The sequence below is a fragment of the Crotalus tigris genome, unplaced genomic scaffold (assembly GCF_016545835.1).
Source record: "Crotalus tigris isolate CLP2741 ecotype Arizona unplaced genomic scaffold, ASM1654583v1 scf7180000018362.849699, whole genome shotgun sequence".
NCBI lineage: Eukaryota > Metazoa > Chordata > Lepidosauria > Squamata > Viperidae > Crotalus > Crotalus tigris.
In genome coordinates, this window is record NW_024096965.1 from 684,403 (window position 1) to 704,756 (window position 20,354).

The window sequence follows — 20,354 nt, forward strand, 5'->3', positions numbered from 1 at the left end:
ACAAGTGTGGCAAAAATGTCGTAAAATGGGGCAAACACACTTAACAAACGTTTCACGTAGCAACATAAATGTTAGGCTCAATTGTGGTCACAACTTGAGGACTACCTGTATTTTACACAATGTTCAAGTCAAGTGAAAATAAGTGATTCTGATTATATACCATGGTAATCCTTCCTTATTTGGAGCTAAAACAAAATTCTATGAAATGAAGAAATTGCTTGCACTGCTACCCTTATTTATACTTTCTATTTTTAGCCTGAAAACAGAAACAATACATCCTCTCTGTGCCTTCCTTAGATATCATTTTATAAGCAAACACTACTGCGCCTTCGGTTTCTAATTGCTGACACATTCAGGAACTCACAAAAGACTGATGCAGCCTCTTTTGCAAAAATAATGCTGAGCTTTCCTTAGCAAAATGAAACAGTCTCATTCCATTCCTCTAAAAAGGCTGCTTGTTGGGATATATTTTTATTTCAGCTCAAAATGTTTAAGGTATTATTATTTTTAAGAGCAGAAAGTGAGTAAACTTTGAGGATGAGAAGAATCAACAGGGCCGACTATAAAGCTATACAGTCCTTTTAGCAAACAGTATTCAGGACACACTGGCAACAATGCAGCTCCCACAGTGGGGCAACACAACATTAGCACTAGGTTGTCAGGAAGCAGGCAGACAGCTGATTTAGTGGATGAAAACGGCTATGGTTAGTCTCTGGAAGATAAACCATTTCCATTTCCAATCACATTGCCAGTTTTTCTTGGCAATTTTTTTCAGATTTTCTGGTGTTGGGGGGTTACAGATGAGAATTAAACAGTTTGCTTCCCAGAGGGCTTTCTCCAAAACCTGGCCATTTGATTGGGGTTCAGCACCCCATTCTCAGAAAACCCGGGTGCAAAAATGAGGGGCTGGGGAACTACGTACAGCTTCCTAGCTGCAGTTTCACCCATTTTGGAGTCCAAAGGAATGGTTTAATTAGCTTCTTTGCTCTCAACACCAGTTTGACACAGCCCAGCGTTTGAGACAAGGCTGATACAAAAGCATTTGTGTTTTTCCCAAGAAACTCTACAATGACCACTTGCAGAAACATACCTTATGAAACTGGTAATGTAGACATGTACAAAAGTAGCCATCAAGTACTGACAATCGAAACGATCCATTATTCCGCCGTGGCCAGGAATAGTATCAGCAAAATCCTTAAAAGAGAAAAGGATGTCCCTATATTAAGTATTTGAGTACAGTTAGAACCGTTTAGTACAGGGGTAGGCAACCTTGGCTCTCTTATGACTCGTGAACTTCAACTCCCAGAATTCCTGAGTCAGCAGCTGACTCAGAAATTCTGGGAGTTGAAGTCCACGAGTCATAAAAGAGCCAAGGTTGCCTACCCTTGGTTTAATAGGACTGTCAACCAACTGAACATTATCACAGTGAAAGTCTGATCTGGCAGATCTCAGTAGAATGGACAATGCATAGCATTCCAACCAGTAATTAGCAAAAGTGTGTGGTGATGATGTCATTATGCAAATTACATAATTTGTAGCAATGTTGTCATTTGCATAATGACATACAAGTGACATTATTTTGGATTGACTTGGGCTATTTGCATAATGTTTTTATGCAAATGTTTGCATAATGTTTTTATGCAAATTACATTTTTTGTATCCATTTATGCCATTTGCATAATGAGGCCATCACACAAAGGCATAAATTGATACAAGTGGCCTAACTTGCATAATGATCTCATTACCCAAATAACATAAATTGCTATGTTTGCATGTTTTTGTATTGAACAGACTTTTGTGAATATGAGACATCTCTTTCCCCTCTAAATCATTAAACATTATGAGGTTTCGTTGTTGCTATCTTTTAAACTAATGTGTTGAAAGTTAATTATCACTGCAGTAGTCAATTAATATTAATTTATCATCTTTAGCAACTGAAGAAACATTTTTTAAAATGTGTACTTGCAAAAAGCCACAGTAGGTTATGCACTCACCTTGATTTTGAAAGCTCTTTTGAATCCACTAGCAAAAAACCCTCCAAATGGCCCAATTAAAGATGCAAATGTTGATAATGCAAAGCTGTGCATCTGGAATGGATACATCGTCACAGTTTCCTGCAATAAGACATAAGTGTTAATTTTTAATCAGCATTTATTTGACATTAACACAGAGAAAATTAGTCCTAAATTTAGCATATTAAAGGATTAAAAGCTTTCAAGCAAAACTGACAACTTAATTGTACAAACAAGAAATACCCCTGGCAGTCATAGTAAAAGTTGAAATAAAGGTTGGAGATATATCATCCACAGAAGTTCATATGATCCTTTTCTGTTATGAAAAGGGTAAATGAATCCTCTTTTGAGGCTAGCTTAGGCCAGAAGAAGTATGATTTCACCCAAGCCGTGTTGCTGGATGATGAGTTCTTTCCTCATCAGCATCATCAAGTTAATCTATCCAGGCATAGAAACAAGCAAAGTAACTGAAGCTCTGTCCAGCAGAAGAAAGATGTGTATAATCAGAGACTTGGACCAGAATTATACTCTTGTTATTTAAATGAAAGGCACATAATTGGGCATTCTAGCTGCAAGAAAGTTCTCAAGGTGGTAGAAAGTCCTTCTTAAACCCAAAGGACAATCCACAGAATTGGTTTGTTTCACGTCTTGCTATCAAAGTGCAAAATGGACCTTTCTTTCTGCCTATTCATACTGGGTCAAATGAGGTTCTAACCCTTTGCCAAGGATAGAGGAGTGTCATAAAAGGGAAAAAAAACTAAAAGTAAAGGTTTCCCTTGTTCAGTCATGTCCAACTCTAGGGAACAGTACTCATGTCCGTTTCTTAGTCAAGAGAGCCAGCGTTGTCCAAAGACACTTCCGTGGTCAGGTGGCCAGAAAGCCTGAACGCCGAGGCACATAGAACACGGTTACCTTCCCACTGAAGTGGTACCTGTTTATCTACTCACATTTGCATGCTTTAAAACTGCTAATTGGGCAGGAATAACAGGCGCTCAACCTGTTGCGCAGCGCTCGGGTCTCAAACCTGGATTGTTAGCTTTCCAGCTGAGAAGCTCAGCATCTTTACCCTCTGAGTCACTGCGTTTTTCTTCATAAAAGAAAAACTTAACAGTGATTTTCTATGTGATATATTCTTGTACCTGTGGGAAATATGGTGAAATGCTTGTTCCTAACGTTATTTTATTCGTTCTAACAAGCTAACCGGAAGGAGAGCTGGGCATTTTAGATACTTTAGCCCAGGGGTGTCAAACTGCCGGCCTACGGTCCAGATGCAACATTTATTTTATTTTATTTTTAAAATTTATAGACCGCCCCACTCCCGCAGGACTCCGGGCGGCTAACAATAAAAACACCATATAACATGACAAAACAAACAATACAATAACAATCATCCAGGGGTCAGATTTTATAAACCCCAGGCCTGCCGGAAAAGCCAGGTCTTAAGCAGCTTGCAGAAAACCAACAGGGTGGGAGCGGTCCTAATCTCCAGGGGGGAGCTGGTTCCAAGACGTGGCGCCATCACAGAGAAAGCCCTCCCCTGCGGCCCCACCAAATGGCACCGCTTGGCCGACGGGACCTGAAGGAGGCCCAGCCTGTGGAATCTAACCGGACGAAGGGAACTATGAGGTAGTAGGCGAAACCGCGCCCACCCCATTGCCGGCAATGGCAAAAAAAAAGTTGCGATACGTCACGACACATCACGTGACATTGCGAGTGTGACACCCCCGCTTTAGCTCTTTTTGTAGCCAATTTTCTGAATGCTTAAGATCTAGCTTTTCTTTAATGGCTTAGCTTTACATACCTTTCTCAGAACAACTTGAAGCAATGGTGGTAAGGAGTACTTCTTTAGCTGGAAAAGTTCTGATGGTTCACATTCTGTGACAAACCTGTTAGTTTCGCTGTTGTATTCCACAGGACATACGAAGTACTGGTATTGTGCCAGAAGATGCGCAACCTGAAAGGACAATAGAGATCCTTAGATGTTGCTGATTTAAGGGCTTCCTGTAGAGTTGGGGTGTAATTATGAACTTCTCCAATCCTCCACCGAGCCTTTATATCCTCTGAAATTAGGTAAATGGTGGCTGGAAAGAAAGCTTGGGAGGAAGAGACACAGCTTGGCTAGGCTGGCTGGCTAAACCTGTCACTCTTGATAACTTTTAATTTTTACCAAACCATTATTCAACTATTACTACCAAACTATTACTAAAATTAAGCAAAATGCCCACACATTTGCAATACTGAATGCTGGCGTGCAGACTAAGAAGAGGCCTTGTCTACTTCTAAGTCAATTCTTAAAAGTATCTGTCCTTTTAGGATTTATATCAGGTAGAATGTCTATAAATCTTGCAACCCACTATCTCACATTGTCCTTTATACCAATTAGGACAACATAAATCTTATTCCATGAGCCACCCAGGAACAGCAAGAACACCTGATGGATTCAGTTTATTATTCAAAACTAGCTGTTCTTCCTTATCCCTATTTATGGCTGCAGAACTCTATTTGGCAATATCAAGAACAATATTAAAGATCTGTCAGTGCATATCATCCAGCTATAAATTATATTAAATTATGTTACTACTGAAAAATGCTATCATTGCAGAGCAGTGCATAAGTAATAATCCCAACCATGTGCTTAAGAAACTTTTAGTTTCTGACTTGAGGCCAATCAGTAAAAATAATTAGGGTTGCTGGCAAAGTTAAAGCTGCTTCAGCAGTGACCCACTGGCTATGAAACTACTTTGAATTACAGAAGGTCCTTACATTTTTAAGATTACTTTAATGTCTTTACTATATTGCAGCCTGCTTTTTTAAAATGGGTTTTGAATCTAAGTTTTATTTATCTTAATGAAACTTTTAATAGTTACATTAGATAACAGCTTACCATAATACATCTTATTTATATTCACAATACTCATCTGAGAGCCATGTCTTAAAAAAAAATCTAGAAATAATGTACATATTGTTCAGCTGGAACTAAATTACTTCTCAGTTTCCACAATGATTTTTATTATGGTGGTTACAGAGGGTTACTAATATACATAACATATTAATAATCAACCATTGTAATATCTGCCACCCATAAACTTCAATAAGAATAGAGCATTGGGTTTTAACTTACTGTTTAATGCTTAAAGGCTACAGATTAGCAGCAATTCTAGTCCTTCATTCCAATTTCAATACCAGCACCAAATAATACAACAATAATAAAGAAGAAACTGCATCCACTTACAATAAATCCAAATATGACTGTGATAAAGAAGCCACCAATGAAACCTTCCCAGGTCTTTTTGGGAGAGAGCTAATTAAAGAGAGAAAATAAGAAATTAAAAAGCAGCGTGTGGCACAAGGCTCTTTTCTCTTCTGGCAAACATACTGCTACTCTAGAAAATGATGATTCATTTATTTTTGCCCAGGTTCCTTCCAAACAACATGAAAACTGAGACACAGTTATACAAAAAAGGTCACTTATTCCATGAAAGGTGGAACAATCTGTCAAGCACAGGAAATCAGGAGTCCAGGCAGTTTAAATATATATATATATACGTTTATTGTATTGTAAGCTCCCTATAAGAAATCTGAACTACTAACAGTCAAGCAAGTTTATGGTAGGTAAGAGTAAATGGAATTCAAGGTGGGCTGGACATAGAACTCTAGTGGGTACAAAGGGACTCAAGACTGATGACACATTTGACCCCTCCCTCAGGCATAGCCTGGTCATCTCCTATACTATATTTCAATAGATCTCATCTCCATCGTATTTGTGTATTGTCTCCTAGTTTATTCAATTTTTTAAATAACTTTTAATGTTTGATGTCTTTTTGTTTGACTTTTATATTCCTCTTTTTATGAGGTTCTAACCTTCCCAGAGTCACTTGACAGTGAGATGGGCAGCACAGAAATGTAATAAATAAATAAAATAGTATATAATATCTATAAAACAAATTAGAATCCTTAGTTTTTACATATCCACGTGTTTAAAAAAAACCTTTAAAAGATGGCTGAGAGAAATACATTCTATTAGCAATGTAATTGCTAACATGATCAAACAGGTGCCTCAACATGCTAAATAAGAATATATACAGTGGTGCTTAAAAGTTTGGGAACACTTTTAAATTTTCAATATAACCTAAAACCTGACCTCTTCTCCACACAAGTTCTAAAACTAGATAAAGAGAATACAATTAAATAAGTGATTCAAAAACATTACATTTATTAATTTGAGAGAAATGATCCAAAGCTATATAACAGTATTTGACAAAAGTACGGTATGTGAATCTCTAGAATTATCAGTTCATTTGAAGAGGAAAGTAGAGTGTTTAGGTGTTTCAATCAGTGGGATAATAATCAGGTGTGAATGTGGGTGGTCCTGCTTTATTTAAAGGAGAGAATTCTGAGTAGTCTCTATCAAAATAAGATTGTTACAACACAGGTTTGTGGAAGTATATCGTGGCTTAAAAACAAAGGAGATTTCTGAGGATCTCTGAAAAACGTCTTGTGAGGTTCACCAGCTAGAAAAAATTACAAAATTCTATCCAAAGAATTTGGACTCCACCTGTTTTCTGTCAGGCAGTATATATACAATGGAGGCAATCCAACATTATTATTTTCCTTCTCAGGAGTGTTTGACCCACCAAGATCACCCCAAAAATAAGGCATGTAAATAATCTGGGAGGTCTCAAAAAACCCCAGGATAATAACATCTAAGGAATTAAAGGCCTCTTTTACATTGGCAAACATTGGCGCTTATGACAGCGCCACCAGTAGAACACTGAAGAACAATGGTGTGCATGATGGGGTTGCAAACAGAAAACTACATTTCAAAAACAGCATTGCTGGCCATCTAGTTTGTGAATGATCACATGGATAAGCCAGAAGGCTATTGGAAGAATGTTCTTTGAACGGAGGAGACCAAAATAGAACTTTTTGCCTTGAATGAAAAGCATTATGTTCATCGGAAGACAAACACTGTATTCCAGTGTAAGAACCTTATCCCATCTGTGAAATATGGTAGTGGCAGTTATCATAGTTCCGGCCTGCTTTGCTGCCTCCAGGCTAGGATGGCTTGCCATCACTGTTGGAATTTTGAATTCTAAATCGTACCAGCCAATTTTATAGGAAAATGGCAGGGTATCTTTCCATGAACTGAAGTTCAAAAGAAAGTTAAGACTATGACCCAAAACTCAGAAATCATACAACGAAAGAAGAGTTAAAGCAGAAGAAAGTTAATGTTTTGGGCTGGCTAAAATTTCTCAAAGCTAATATGCAGAATTGGAAATGTTCAGTTGAAGTTACTGATGCCCAAGTGGGCACAGAATTACTGAAAACAAAGGTGTACATACTTTTGCCACATGCAAATATATAGCTTTGGATCATATTCCTAAATTATAAAAAAAAAACCAAGTCTAATGGTTTTCATTTGTTTGGTTAATTTATCTAGTTTTAGGACTTGTGTAGAGAATAAATCATGTTTTAGGTTGTATTTATGTCAAAACTGTCTGATTTGAGTAATGATATTTCTAGGAAGGTAATAAAATTTACTTTTCTAGCAATCATAATTTGGTATGGAATGGTGGTAATATCAGTAACAAATAAGGATGCTTATATTTTTTATAATATACATATCCTGATCAACTATAAAAATAGTATTTTTATACACAACCATAATCTTACTGCAGCAACTCTATTTCCACTTTGTGTCACTGTAATATGAAATAATCAGACATAGAAAATAACTAGGAATAGAATAAATCAAGCAATTTACAACCCAGTAGAATTATAACAATCAGAAGATAATGTTATCCAGCTAATATGAATGTACTGTATGTTAGATTGTTAAACTAAGATTATAGTGTTAGAAATACAAGCACAAATTATTTTATTTTGCACTTTCTCTGTCAGAAAAACACCCTTTATGTCTCTTACCAATTCTGACAGATTTCTAAAAAAGCTTTATAAGGGATGCCTCTCAAATAATAAAGTATTTATCAAAACCATAGGTGGTTTCTGCATAGACTGGATGAGGAAATGTCACTCAGATATCAAGCAATATGAGAAAATACTGGAAGTATTTAAAAAATTTCTCTGAACTATCTTGTAATCAATGTGCGTATTTCAAACTATGTATTTTTACTCATTTACCTTAATTAATGGTGTTCTGCCAAAGAAGAATCCAAATATATAAGCAGCAATATCATTGCAAATGACACTTGAGATTGGAACAAGAAACCTGCACAGCAAGGGGGGGGGGAAGTTAAATTATTTAAATTTAAAAAACCAGACCGTATTATCACCATAATGCCTTGATCTGTAATGTATACTTCAACAATACTGTGTCTACTAAATCACCAAGAACTGAACTCAGTTCAAGAGAGTCATTACCTTTTTGCCAAAGGGAATCTTATTTTCATTTTAATTTAAGAGCAGCTGCTGAACAAGAAAATGAGGTAGGCATAATGGTAGCCCAAACCAGTGAAACTATAGCCATTTGAATCAGGGAGAGTGATTTTCAATAATTCATGGCTGCTACACTATATTCATCCATGAATTTTCAACAGATATTGTACTACAAGCATCATTATACTCCCAAGTATTATTGTATATCATTGTATATCCAAGTATCATTTTCAACAAGCAGATACTGTACTCTTAAGTATCGTATAGTAGCAAGTGCTGCTACTATGTTGGTTGGATTTGTGAGGACTTTAGAAAAAGGTGCAGATCAAAAAAAAAGTGTAGTGTTATCTTGCTTGTTATTTTATACCAGGTGTGTCAAACTTGTAACATCACATGACATGTCGCAACATATCGTGACTTTTTTGCCATTGCCGGCAATGGCGTGGGCACGGTTTTGGCATGACGCATCCAGCCCGCGGGCCGGCAATTTGACACCCCTGTGTTATGCAATAAGCTTAACACAATAATGCTCATTAACGTTATGGTACAGTTAGCCCTTGACTTATAACCATTTATTTAGTGACTATTTCAAGTTACAACAGAGCTGAAAAGAGACTTATGACCGATCCTTGCACTTATGACAGTTACAGCTTCTCTATGATCACGTGATCAAACTTTGGGCATGTATTTATAACAGTTGTAACATTCCAAATTCATATGATTGCTATTTGCAACCTTCCCAACTGGCTTCTGACAAGCAAAGTCAATGGAAGAAGCTGGATTCGCTTACCGATTGCATGATGCATTTAACCACTGCAATGATTCACTTAACAATCATGGCCACAAGGTGGTAAAATTGGGGTGTGACTCACTTAACAACCATCTGGTCCTAATTGGGGTCAAGAACCATTTGTATTTATTTACTTCTTAATTTGCCATTTAACTCTTAGCATGATACCCCACTTATCTCTGCATATATTCCCACATACATTATATTCCTAAATCCTAAAGAATCCCATCTGCAGGTTTTTTTTGTACTCTTAAAAGTATCTCTTTAGCCACCATTTAGCCACCTTGGAGTTAGTTGGCTTCTGTTGATAGGCTGGATCCTGCTTACTCTCAGTTCAACACTGCTGTCTGCTGCTCTGAAGTGCTAGCAATGCATAGGCTTAAGTTATCCTTCAATTGCCAGTGTGGGGAAAGGAAAGTGGCTGCTGGCTGACTATAGGCTCTCAATGTTTCTGATGGACATGGAGTGGCTGCCGGATTCTACTTTTCCTTGTTTTGAAGCCAGTTGACACGCTTTATCCATCTACACCAGGGGTAGTCAACCTTGGCTCTTTTATGACTTGTGGACTTCAACTCCCAGAATTCCTGAGCCAGCCATGCTGGCTCAGGAATTCTGGGAGTTGAAGTCCACGAGTCATAAAAGAGCCAAGGTTGACTACCCCTGATCTACACTTTATCCTGGCACCTGCTCACCTCTCTCTGCTCTCCCACGAGGCAAAAATAATCTTCTAATTCAAACCTACCCACACCAGATGAAAGCTTGATTATCATGACCAATTCTTATCAATCAGAGGATGAAGGGTTTAACTGTGAAATTTTATAGCAGTATATTCTTGCTGAGAGATAAGAAAAGTCTCACTTCAAAACTATGAAGAACCCCTGAAAAATAGCAATGCTCCTTAGAGACAGAATATAGATATAGATATATAAATACCCACATTTGCAAGAATTATTGTTCCCTTACCAGATCATGCCTTCAAAGAGATTTTGGATGACAAGATGAGACTGAGTTACAGTGATCAGCAAAGTAACATGAGTCCATGCGAACTGGTAATAGTGTAATAACACAACAATTAGTTACAAAAGCAAAAAACTTTACAAGACAAGACAGTTATGAGAACAGACATCTATAACAATATTCATATCTTTTACTTGTTAATTAAAAATGTAAAAAATTAACTTAATATGAATGGCATATAACGAAAATCATAATAATCAGTCTAGATGTATACACAATTTAGAACTGGAATATTTAAATGATAATGATGTATGACAGGATGAAACCATGCTATGTAACTCTGAAAAAGTGTATGTGAGTTCTACAAATTATTAATTCTTAAAATGTGATCTCCAGAGAACTAGATAAAAAGTCCATTCTTTTCGATAAATTCAATGTGCTGGCTCTTGTATAATGAAGTAACAATCTCAATATATTTAATGCTTGCTCAACTAACATAAAAGGTTTAATTTCCATTTGCATTCTACCAATTACTTTGTTAGATTTGACCCAGATCTTTATTAGTTTGATCTAGTGAAAATACTAAAAGAAATATCTTTTCCAATATAAGCACATAACCTTCAGTTTCTGTTTCTAGAGAATTTTCAAACTCCTAACTTAATTGAAATGGCCATCAGTTAAAAATCATATTAGCTCTAAATAGGCTTGGATTAGATATTACCACACAAATAATCATTTAAGATTTTGTGTCTTTACTACCAGAGATAGGGTTAGGGTTAGAAATCTTCAATTCCCCTGCAAAGCAGTGCCACGAGGAGATTTTCCAAGGCAGCTCTTACATTAATATACAATCACAGGATGCAAAAATTGTCAATTTCATATTTAAATGTTCATTCAGAACATTTACAATACAGGCACCTTTGCTGACTGAAGTCTATAGAAAATAGGAATCTTTCTTTGTGCTGAAAACATTGTAACGTGCTTAGAATTATTGAATAATTAATGTTAGAATAATCTTCCTATTTTAAGAATCTGGGATTATTCACTACTAAAGGTATCCCTACTGCAATCAAATAAAATGTGGAAATAATAACATGATGTAAGTAATTTTGACCTGTGTCCATGAGTCTTTAAAATTTACTTCATGAACATTTCTATTACAAAAACAAAACATTTTTAAAAAGCAACTGAGATACCCAAAGATACATACCATATAAAACTGTAAGCGATAATGTCTCTTCACCAAACTCAACACAAACATACAAAATCCTATACAAATAAAGAAGACAGATGTATGTTTTACAGCATTGTTCTTTTTATGCTAAATAAATCATATCAAGTTCATCAGAAGAGCGTTCATTATTAGTCCATTTGTACTAAGAGCCCACACTGCAATCTATAAATATTTTGAATAAATACATTCAATACTGTGTTGTTTCCATCATGACACACAAAAATATGTACTGTACGTATTTGTGTCATTTGTATCATGATATATGTGATGTCACTTGTCACCATCCAAGTCTTTTTCCCCTTCAGATATTCACTAGGTCAGTTTATAATTTAAGTCACTATATAATTTAAGATAAACCACATGATTTGCAGTATGAAAACTGTAAGCAAAGATCCTATTTCTCAAGTTCTGCTAATTAATATCTGCAAATGTAACTACTATATTCTGATTCAAGGAAGTCTTTAAAACACAGTGGCATAAATTAATTTATAATTTATTGCATCTGAAAAACTAACCTGTTTGCGTCAAATACTTTTTAAATAGAAGTCCTAGCTATTTGTTTAGCTTTGCAGAAAATAATTTTTTAAAAAACCAATATTTCTAGATTGTTCTTCACCTTAAACAGTGAGTCAGTTAATTAAGGAATTTCTATAAATCATCTTCTGAAACCATAATGTTGTCCCCTATTAAAAACGCAAATTCTATGTAACATTCATTCTTCCTTAACTGTTAATAAAGCTCTGCAAATTAACATACTGTACACCTTGATGATCTGTACACCATGCAAGTTTGGTAGGGAAAGGCACATGAAAGGGCAGCTTCTATCTATCATATATAATCTACTACCCAAAATGCCCTAGATTAGAATCTCTGCAGCTACTAATGCATATTACATTTACAAAGCAGGAATGCAATTTTTGAAAATATGCAATATAACTCTGCCCTCTGCCTGCTATGTGATCCAGAGAATTTCTCCTTCCTTGAAAATGGTAGTGTCCTTGCTACCTAAACACAGCTTGAAATTAAATGGAGAGGAAACTAAAGAAACCTGACAAAAAGTTGTCCTGACATGTTCTTCTTAGAGTTTTATTCTTCAAAAACCGATATAAAATGCATAATAGAAAAAATAATTACTTACTTCTATTATTATTACAATGCTATTGTTAAATTTATGCTCTCAGGGCAAAACAAAGATTGCCATGTCTTTTCTGATCCATACTCCAATATCGGAGCTAATCTATAGTGTAAATCTTCATTAAGAATAGATGACAGCAAGAGTAACAAAAGTATTTGATAAGTCTACAATATTCACTGTAACTCTTGGATATGTATTTTATATTACTTTCTTTTTAATCTTCAAACGCTATGGAGCTATGTCAAGTATTCAAAGTGTGTTCCACAAAGCATGTTGGTGCAAACAAAGAGAACCTCCTTAAAGAACAAGACATTCTCCAAAAAGCCTTGTGAAAGCAGTTGCAACAGCTCTTTCGGATTTTCTGCCAGCAAAACGTTTTATGTGCACCTGCAGACAGAAATACCCTTGGAAAATGCCCACGGCCACTGCTTATGTCAACGCACTTTGCAACAAATTGCTATGAATGTTCTCCATTCATCCTAATAAGTGTATTAAGGCCATATATAAGGGCCACCTTTTCTATTTTGAAGAAGAGTACCAGAAGTGGAAGGTTCAACAGGTTACATCAAGTACACAAAATACATTGACTACTGAGGAGCTTTATTATTACCTGCCAGATAAAGTGTAAAAGATATAAATCGGTGGTAGCGAATTAGGAATTGAAGTTGTTCTCGTCTCTGAACAAAAGTAGCAAAGTAATCTGCTACTGTCTCACCGTAAAAGAAATAGTTCACACATAACAAGAAATACCTGCAACATACGTTATAGATTAATTACTTTGTGAGATCTATACATATTACATATAACTTGATAGAATCAAAACATTCACTCAATTTAATAAGATCCAAATATTCTGATACTTTAAAACACACCCTACAACTGATGGAGGATTGTCTAAAATAGTCATAATTTGCCCTATGAAGAATACAATTATTTAAATTAGTGTCATTTGATATTTATAATTTGGAACACTTTATTAATTCAATTAAGTTGATTTTATCCCACTGTTGAGGGGTTCTCAATAGGGTTCAATTTACATGCATTTTGAATGGAAGCAACACACAGTGGTTGGAATCAGAATCATTAAATTCTAGGTTGATATTTTTCTTAGAAAGCAACCATGATAAAAAAAAAAAAGAAGAAGTTTGGAATCAGAGCTAAAGTTTAAAAAAATCCAGTTGTTACGTACCAGCTTAATGTTCTAAACCATGGTAAGTCATAAGATCGATAAACTCTGTAACCTATAGTGATGATTTCATGAAAGCACTTGACTTGTATGGTTAAGACCTGAAATAATGGAAAGGGGTGACAGAGGTTTAACACAGGGTTTTCCAGAAGCATGAGAGATTATAAAATATTCATATGCTGTCCTTTCTAGAATTTGTACAAGTCAGTGTGTCTTAACTAAATGAAACTGAATTGTTCTTCTGCTCTTATAGAGGACCATATTATTCCAACAAAACCACAGGAATTCTGAAAATTGCCCATTCATTGCAACATTGCAAGGCACCTCTTGTGCATGAACATCTTCATTCATTTTTGTTATAATTATTCCTTGGATTGTGACTTTTATAGTTCCACCTAGAATTACATGAAATGTTGAGCTATAAAACTTACAAGCAGCATCAGCATAAATGATCCCATGTATATAATAAGGGAGAAACCTGAAATCATTGCTAAAGTTAAAATTCCACGAATCCACCAGTTCTTCCATCTGAAAAAGGAAAAAAAAAAAGTTGGTTTTACAAACTCTTATAATGTTTAGCTAATCAGTAACATTACGAACAATGAAAGTTTTGAATACAGGAATTTTTAAAAAATAAATTCAACTTCAAATTGAGAACTGACAACATTTGTACATCTATCAGAAATAGGTCTACTTGTATTCAGTGATCTTACTTCTAAAGAAATAACCATAGGATTCAGGCAGTCATTCTGTGGGTAAGATACATATGTGAAGTATACAATAAAACTACAGTGCATTAGAAATGTTTAACTAACTCAACATTTGTACGTAAAAGAGTGGTCTGAACTTTGTTAACATGCCCACTTCCATTTAAATGGTTGCTGAAGACCCTTCTAAACAACTTATTCAAAAGCAAACTTTGCATGTAGCATGTGACAAATATTAAGTTTAAGTTAATATCATTCCAGGTGCATCTGTCCCTCATACCTGGAAGATAAGCCAGAAAGAGCCTTTTTAAAAATTTCTGGAGTGCTGTCTGTTGCTGGAACAACTTCAGGAACTTCTAAAACATTTCTGAGGTCCAGTTCACCAATTTTTTCATTTTTATCTATATCCTAAAACACAAAGTGTAAAACGGAAACATAATATTTAGCAATCTAAGCACATACATACCGGAGTTTTATTTGTACAGCCAAATAAAACTGCAAGTATAACTAACATAGCTGCTTTGCCCCCAGAAACAGAAAGGATGCAATTAGATCTCCAAACTATTTAAACTGACATAGGTAATGCTGTTTTCTTCTCATTTAGAGACTGACTATAGCAGTTAACAGTTTCAGTATAAAATCTTAACTGCTCACAGAATTAGGCTTTCTGGAACCTGGGACTTTGTATATACATCCTTGACCCCATCAACATATAGTTGTAAGATTTGCTGTGGGAATCAGTAAGTTAACACATTAGAGACAGAAATAACATGTGCTAATTTAATACTATATAAGAATAACAAGAAAATGACTATGAATACCTAGTTAGACAACTTTAAAATATTCTCTCAAGGCATGATTTTAAGGCTTCAAACATCTATTCTTATTTCCAAATGCATAAAAGCTTCTTTCAATAAAGCAGCTGAAAGAAGTCCATAAAAGTGAATTTTAGTGAACATATTAAGAGAATTTATGGGGTGTTAGTAGAATTGGATTCAGAAGCAGAATTAGTTAAAGAATGTATGGTTAAATGGGCACAAAATTTTGATGAGCCGGTTCCATTAGATACCTGGGAAATTATTTGGGTGAGGAATGTTAAATTTACACAAGCCCAAAATTTAAGGGAAAATTTTTATAAAATGTTTTATAGATGGCACCTTGATCCACAAAAAATGTCTTGTATGTATCCTGACCTGCAGCCTAAATGTTGGAGATGTGGATGTTTGGATGCTACCTATTATCACATCTGGTGGTCATGTAAAAATATAAAAGCTTTTTGGATTAAGATATGGTGGAATATCCAAAGAATTTTTAGAAGAAGGGTAAAATTTACCCCACAATTGTTCTGATTGTGATAGTAAGGAGACTACATTGATGTTAAATTTAATTACAGCGGCAAGGTTGTTAGTAGGGCAATGTTGGAAGAAGGAATCTTTGCCTACTTTGCAAGAGTGGTTTCTTAAAGTTTCTTACTTGGCGGAAATGGCAAAGATTTCGGCTTTCTTGAAAGATCAATCACAAGAGAAGTATTTTTGGTATGGAAAAAATGGATAGATTTTATACAATATAAGTTGGATATAAAAAATATTATTTAGTTTTTCAATAATTTATATTTAAAATTTAAGATATTTTATAGATCTTTCTTTTTTTTAATTCTTCTTTTTATTTATTTTTTTGTTTTTCTTTTTTATTTGATTCTTCTTTTTTTCTGTTTCTTTTTTTCTTCCTTCTTGTATTTTATTTTATATATTATTGTTAACTATTTTATAAGTTGTTTAATGTATTTAGATTTGCTTATAGTTTATATGTGTTCTAAGATTTTTTGAAAAAATTTGAATTAAGCCTGTATTCAGCTCTGGGAAGGTTGGGGGAGGGTATGGGAGGGTTGGGGGGGTTTGGGGAAGGGAATTGTTTTGTAAAACTTAAAAATTTTTAATAAAAAAAAAGTGAATTTTAGGTTGCAACTGTAGCATGTCGAAATGTTCGAAAACAAGCAATCATGACTCTTTTATTTCTTTCTTCATTCAGTGATTTTTCTAAGGTGCCTTGTGCCCAATAGATTGTGGGAAATAAAAAAACATAACAGCAATATAATTAAAACAAAGTAAAATCTTATTGAAAAGTACCAAACCAAAATAAAAGGCAATATGGTCCTTTTGCTCAGCTTGAGCCAATGGTATAATAAAATAAAACTGTTTAACTGTTTATTGTGTAAAAGTGTTCCTAAATTATCATGTTAGAAACAAAATGTTCACATTTAAAATTTTCGTACATATCAAAACTGAACATAAATCTCAGGTATACTTTTAATCAACAATAAAAAACATGAAAATAAATTGGCATGTTTGTTAAATCAACTATTAATTTCTTCAGAATACCTTGAGTTACGGTATGTTTTTATGCAAAGAATAAGTCACATGGTTTATCAACAACTAATAATGGTGTTTTAAATACTAAGATTGTTACCCTGAAATTCCAGATTTCCTTAACTTGAAGGAAAGTAAAAAAAGAGAATATTTCATTATTCTTTGTACGTATGCAAAATATGTAATCCTGTACTGAATTATACATGTTCTTTTGAGATCTATTACTCCTTAAGCCATGGTTTCTAATTGCACAGAGACTTTCTTAGTGAATTATTGCAAAAACTCCACTCAGAAAAATACATTACGATTTGCTGCACTTTAGTATTTGCTATGCAAAAGCCATACATTAGCAATATTTATATAATTCCACTCTTATAATGTACTAGACAAGCTGAGATCTTTTGGGTCAAAGTTTTAGAGATATTTCCTTACCTGAATATAAAAACAGAAAGATTCTGGACAGGCAAAGGGAATGGGAACAACTTCTAACTTCCTGCCAGCTTCTCAATTGTCTTTCCTTGTAGGAAACTGGCAGGAATGTTAGAAATGAATATTACTTGGCTGTGACTGATTGCGACAGCGAAAAACACTGAAGCAGCCACAACTTTGCCAAATTTCAATTTCACAGAAGCCATGAGTCCCAGATTTTTGACAAATTCTCTAAATTAGCCCATTTGAGCTATGTTGCCTTATGATGTGATGTTTCTAATTGATGATTACAAAAAAAAATCAAACAGACATCAAACAGAATTTTAATGGTATGTAGATGTATTAATTAAAGTTTAAATCCAAATCATACTCTTCCAGTGCTCCTTATCAGAACAAATTTGCTTCTAAAAAGCCTTGTGGGAACATTTTGTTGTAAGGAATTACACCGTCTCTTAATAACAAATAATCTTAACTTTTATAAATCAGGAATTGATTCCAAATGGGCCACATAAAAACATGTGTAATAAATTAAATAGAGTTATTTCTGAATGCAAATAGCCCAAATGATGCATCATCATGCTAGAATGTTTGAATCAACATACCTCAAATCCACTAATTTAAAAGAATGAGTACATAATCTGGAAGTCATTACTTCTGTGTAATGGAAATTTCAAGGATCTTCACACCAGTTGTAATTGCAAGGTTGTGACTGCTATAGGATCACTATAGGCACATAATCATCACTTCTGACACTCCCTGCCAGCTTCCTACAAGCAAAATCAATGGGGATGTTGATAGGAATTCAGAAGTTCATCCTATTCCCATTTGTGTTTTTTTTTTTTGTCCATCAATAGTTATTCTGTTTATCAGTTAGATAAGGAAATATCTCTGAAAGGATAACCTAACAGGTAGTTGTCTAGTAATTAATATAATTAGTACTATTAATAGCACTTGAGAAATAGTTAAGAGCACAGACTAAATGGAGATGGGAAAATTTAAATGTCCTATAGCAGGCCTTTTCAACCAGTGGTACGGGTACCACCTGTGGTACATTGGCACCTGGCAGGTGGTACGTGACCATCCTAGAAAAGTGGTAGTGGGGGAGGGGAATGAGTTGAACCAGTGGCAGCACCGAACAAGCCTGAGTGAGAGATGGCTGGAGCTGCAGGGCTGTCAGGGCTCAGCGGAAGCACCAGGATCAGCGCCAGGCTCCAGCTGGAGCTCGGGGCTGATCCTGGTGCTTCTGCTGAGCCCAGAAGCGCCGATCACCTGGAATGTTACAGCATCTCCAGGGTCTTGTGATTTACATTCAGATGCTTGGCAACTGATTCATATTTATGATGGTCACAGTGTCCCAGGGTCATGTGAAGTGACCAAAATCTGCTGCAACCACCCAGCAGATGGGGGGAATAAAAACCAAACACCCCCCATCCCTGCTGCCAATCCTCAACAGAAATGCTCACAACAATGAAAACCTCAGACAGAAAGAGGGCAGCTGGGCGGGCAGGCAGGTGTCTTGCTCGGCTGTGGCTTGGGGGGCACTTTTTTCAGTGCCATTGTAATTTCGAACAGTTACTAAGCGAACTGTTGTAAGTCGAGGACTACCTGTACTTCATCACTTTTTTCCTTTTTTTGTCATCAAGTTTTTGACACCTTGCTAGGCAACTGGTGGTACTCGGATATTGCCATATCCTAAAAGTGGTACAATGGGTGAAAAGGTTGAAAAGCCCTATCCTATAGCTACCTAGCAGTCAAGGAAAAATCACTAGATTTGTATCACCAAAAAAGATGTTCGATTAGATCCACTGCGCTACTGGTTTCTTTGCATTAAATAAAGAGATAAAATGAACTCATCAGTATCACTTTCCAGCAAAAGAGTTATTGTTGTGAAATTTAGGTTTAGAACAGCGGTTCTCAACCTGTGGGTCGAACGACCATTTCACAGGAGTCGCCAAACAAGGCTGTCTGCCATTTTTTCCCCTTTTCTTTAGCTGTGCTACTCTCTCTTATTCTATTGGCTTTTGAAAGCCAATAGACTCTACTCAAGAGACTCTATTCTATTGGCGTTCGAAAGCCAATAGAACAGTGATGGCGAACCTATGGCACGCGTGCCAGAGGCGGCACAGGGCCCTCTCTGTGGGCACACCTGCCACCACCGCCATCTCGCACAGGTCCATTAGGCCACCGCTGGGCCCAGAGTGGCAGCCCCACCCAGCACAAAGGAGGCAAAGTAGCTGGCTAGCAAGCTTGAGTAGAGGTGGTAGAGCGCGCCCCCATGCGCTTGCTGACCTCTGTGTGCGCGGGGGCTGATGGTGTCAGGCAGCAGCCGCCCCTGCCTCGCCTTGTCCCGCAGCAATGGCACTCACGCCCTACCCCCTGCCTCACCCCACAGGACGAGCCTCCTGCCCACTGCCCCACCCACCAGAGACCTCCTGGATCTCCCCCAATCCTGCCCAGACCCCACAGGCATCCCCCTATGAGCAACATCAAGGTGGCCACACCTACGCTGGCCACGCCCACTCAGTCTGCCGTGTCCACTGCAGCCACACCCACCCAGTAGGCCACGCCCACGCCCACCCACCCCGAGGGCACAATGCTGGTACGGCCCTGGCACTTTGCGATAAGTAAGTGGCTTTGGGGTTGCGGTTTGGGCACTTGGTCTCTAAAAGGTTCGCCATCACTACAATAGAATCTATTGGCTTTCGAAAGCCAATAGAATAGACTCTCTTGAATAGAGTCTAATTCTATTGGCTTTCAAAAGCCAATAGGAATTGTCCAGGCTGTCTCTGCCCTGCTGAGACCGCCAAAAGCCCCAGTCTGCAAACGGTGCTGCAGGAAAGCTTCCCTCCCTGCTGAGCAACTACTAAAAGTAAGTAAAAGAGGGCCAGGGGTGGGAGGTGGGAGGCCGGCGAGTGCAGGGAGGGTTTCTGGCGTGCGTGGGGCCCGGCGGGTGCCTTACCTGCCTGGGCTGGGCCAGCTGGTGGCCCAGCCGTTGGTCGCCCTGCGCCGTCGCTGCCGCTTGCTGTGGCCACCCAGGAGCGCCTGGGCCTGCCTGCTGCCACCCCGAACGGGCGGTGGCCAAGGTAAGGCTAGCGGGGTGGCGGCGGGCGCAGGGAGGGTTGCTGCCACATGTGGGGCCCAG

The 20,354-nt window shown here is 36.9% G+C and overlaps 1 protein-coding gene across 1 annotated transcript in view; it reads right to left on the reverse strand.

Annotated features, from left to right (window-relative positions):
• The window catches only part of CDS1 (CDP-diacylglycerol synthase 1), a 30,899-nt gene that overhangs the window by 5,129 nt on the left and 5,416 nt on the right, over positions 1 to 20,354 (reverse strand). Inside the window, exons 2-12 of the mRNA XM_039350905.1 lie at positions 14,698 to 14,825; positions 14,142 to 14,238; positions 13,714 to 13,811; positions 13,135 to 13,274; positions 11,366 to 11,424; positions 10,162 to 10,244; positions 8,154 to 8,241; positions 5,245 to 5,313; positions 3,814 to 3,966; positions 1,995 to 2,114; positions 1,091 to 1,194 (exon numbers count right to left, since the gene is read on the reverse strand). Of these exons, the coding sequence (XP_039206839.1) occupies positions 1,091 to 1,194; positions 1,995 to 2,114; positions 3,814 to 3,966; positions 5,245 to 5,313; positions 8,154 to 8,241; positions 10,162 to 10,244; positions 11,366 to 11,424; positions 13,135 to 13,274; positions 13,714 to 13,811; positions 14,142 to 14,238; positions 14,698 to 14,825 (1,139 nt within the window). The remainder of the gene's footprint in view (positions 1 to 1,090; positions 1,195 to 1,994; positions 2,115 to 3,813; positions 3,967 to 5,244; positions 5,314 to 8,153; positions 8,242 to 10,161; positions 10,245 to 11,365; positions 11,425 to 13,134; positions 13,275 to 13,713; positions 13,812 to 14,141; positions 14,239 to 14,697; positions 14,826 to 20,354) is intronic.